The 1,936-nt window shown below is 58.9% G+C and overlaps 1 protein-coding gene across 1 annotated transcript; it reads left to right on the top strand.

Moving 5' to 3' along the window:
• Nucleotides 1-323: 323 nt before the first annotated feature.
• Nucleotides 324-1,570, top strand: LOC109378808 (ras-related protein Rab-6B). Its single transcript, XM_019635084.1, has 3 exons — nt 324-406; nt 615-720; nt 1,433-1,570. Exons 1-3 carry the CDS (start codon nt 386-388, stop codon nt 1,546-1,548), a joined length of 243 nt encoding a protein of 80 aa, XP_019490629.1. The 5' UTR covers nt 324-385; the 3' UTR covers nt 1,549-1,570.
• Nucleotides 1,571-1,936: the final 366 nt, after the last annotated feature.

The raw sequence follows: 1,936 nt of genomic DNA on the forward strand, positions 1-1,936 counted from the left end.
ATGGGTTGGTTCCTGGGGGCGCCTTCTCACCAGGCTCTCACATCCCCTTCTCAAAGCACTTTTATATCACTCCCTAAAAACTCTATCCTCATCCTTATTTAGCTTATTTAGCTCAAACTGACTTCCTCTGAAAGGGATGAGAGGATTCACTATTTAGCGCGCGCGCGCGCGTGTGTGTGTGTGTGTGTGTGCGCGCGCGCGCGCACGCATGTGCAGGGACAGCAGAGCAGGACCCACCCTGGGTTTGGCATGAGCGTTGCCCCTTTTGCTGGCTGTTGCTGCCTGGATCACTGAATTTTTGCCCCTTTGCCTGAGACTTCAGTTTTGACCTTTCTGTACTTTTCTCTAACAGGCAACCATTGGCATTGACTTCTTGTCAAAAACCATGTACTTAGAGGATCGTACGGTGAGTGCTTAACTTGAGAACTGGGAAGACAAAGAGGGCTCCTTTGGGCTTATCACCTGGACCCTTAGCTGGGCACCACTGAGAACCCGTGCCTGCCCCAGAGCTGGCAGTGCCAGTATCACAGAGCCAGGGCACCCCCCCACACAGCTGTGACTCCTACATGAGGACCCCACTGCCCCTGCTGACCCCCTTGCCCTCCCTGCAACAGGTGCGACTGCAGCTCTGGGACACAGCGGGCCAGGAGAGGTTCCGCAGCCTGATCCCCAGCTACATCCGGGACTCCACCGTGGCCGTGGTGGTGTACGACATCACAAGTGAGTGTGGGTCCTGGGTGCTGGAGAGAGGGTGGCTCACAGGGGCTCCAGGGCCTGAGTGGAGCCCTGACCAGGCTGCAGCCTCTTGTGTGTGTGCGCATTGTGTATGCATGTCTGCACACTCGTGCGTGCTTATGCCTGAGTGCAGGAAGGCAGCTGCCCTGAAACCGCCTTGCCTCCCCTGGCGTTGGTCTGCTCCAGAGGCTGCCTCTCCCTCCTACTTGTAGACCTGAGGGTTCTTTTCAGAAACCCCTCTGGCCTTTTCCTGAGCCCCCTTGAACTCCCTTTGGTGAGAGTCTCTCTGTAGGGCCTTCCTCCCCTAGGGGCTGCTGTTGCCCCCCGCCACGGCTTCCAAGGTCAGCCAAGTCCAGCGTGCCCATTATCACTCTGCTCTGAGCCTCCGGAGTCAGGTCTAACTCTCAGGTGGGCCTTTAAAGCTGCGCGTCCACATAGCAAATCCTGACACAGCGGCCTTCCAGACGGGGTGACTTCTCCCCCTCAGAGGGTGGCTCAGTGATGCAAGGGGCTCTCCAGGGCCCCAGGGCAGCAGCTCTACAAACACAAGTGGACCTCCTGTGGAAGGCCCGGACGTACTGTCCGTGTGGCCTGTGCTCCTGCCCTCCTGCTCCTGGTCTCACGCCCCACCCCACCTTTACCCTCTCTTGCTAGGAGCTGGATCTCACTCTGTTTTATCCCCACTTTTCACCTCCAGACCTCAACTCCTTCCAGCAGACCTCGAAGTGGATCGACGATGTCAGGACAGAGAGGGGCAGCGATGTTATCATCATGCTGGTGGGCAACAAGACAGACCTGGCTGACAAGAGGTAGGGGCAGGAGCTGGCGGGCCTGGGCCCGCCCTCCATACCTCTGCAGCTCCTCCTGGACAAGGAGCTCTGGGATGCGTGGGGGTGAGCACCCTGTCTGACCTGTCCCCATGCATCTGGGAAAGGTCCCCTGCGGGTGCTAGAGGCGTTGAAAGTCCCTGGTAGGCCCATGGCTGTCTCATCTCTGAAGCCCCACCTTGCACTGCCGGCAGACGCAGGGCAGGGCCACTCCTCTGTGTGTAGCCTGTATGGAGCCCTGTGTGTCTGGCTCAGCCTAGCAGTGCATGGTCTGGAACCTGGCCATGGCCACGGCACAGCTGCAGACCCCGCAGGCCCTAGGGTTCCCGCCAGCTTTTGCTCGCACTTTGTATCCCTGCCTCCAGTGAAATGTC

Source organism: Hipposideros armiger, unplaced genomic scaffold (assembly GCF_001890085.2).
Source record: "Hipposideros armiger isolate ML-2016 unplaced genomic scaffold, ASM189008v1 scaffold_3931, whole genome shotgun sequence".
In the NCBI taxonomy this organism is placed as follows: Eukaryota; Metazoa; Chordata; class Mammalia; order Chiroptera; family Hipposideridae; genus Hipposideros; species Hipposideros armiger.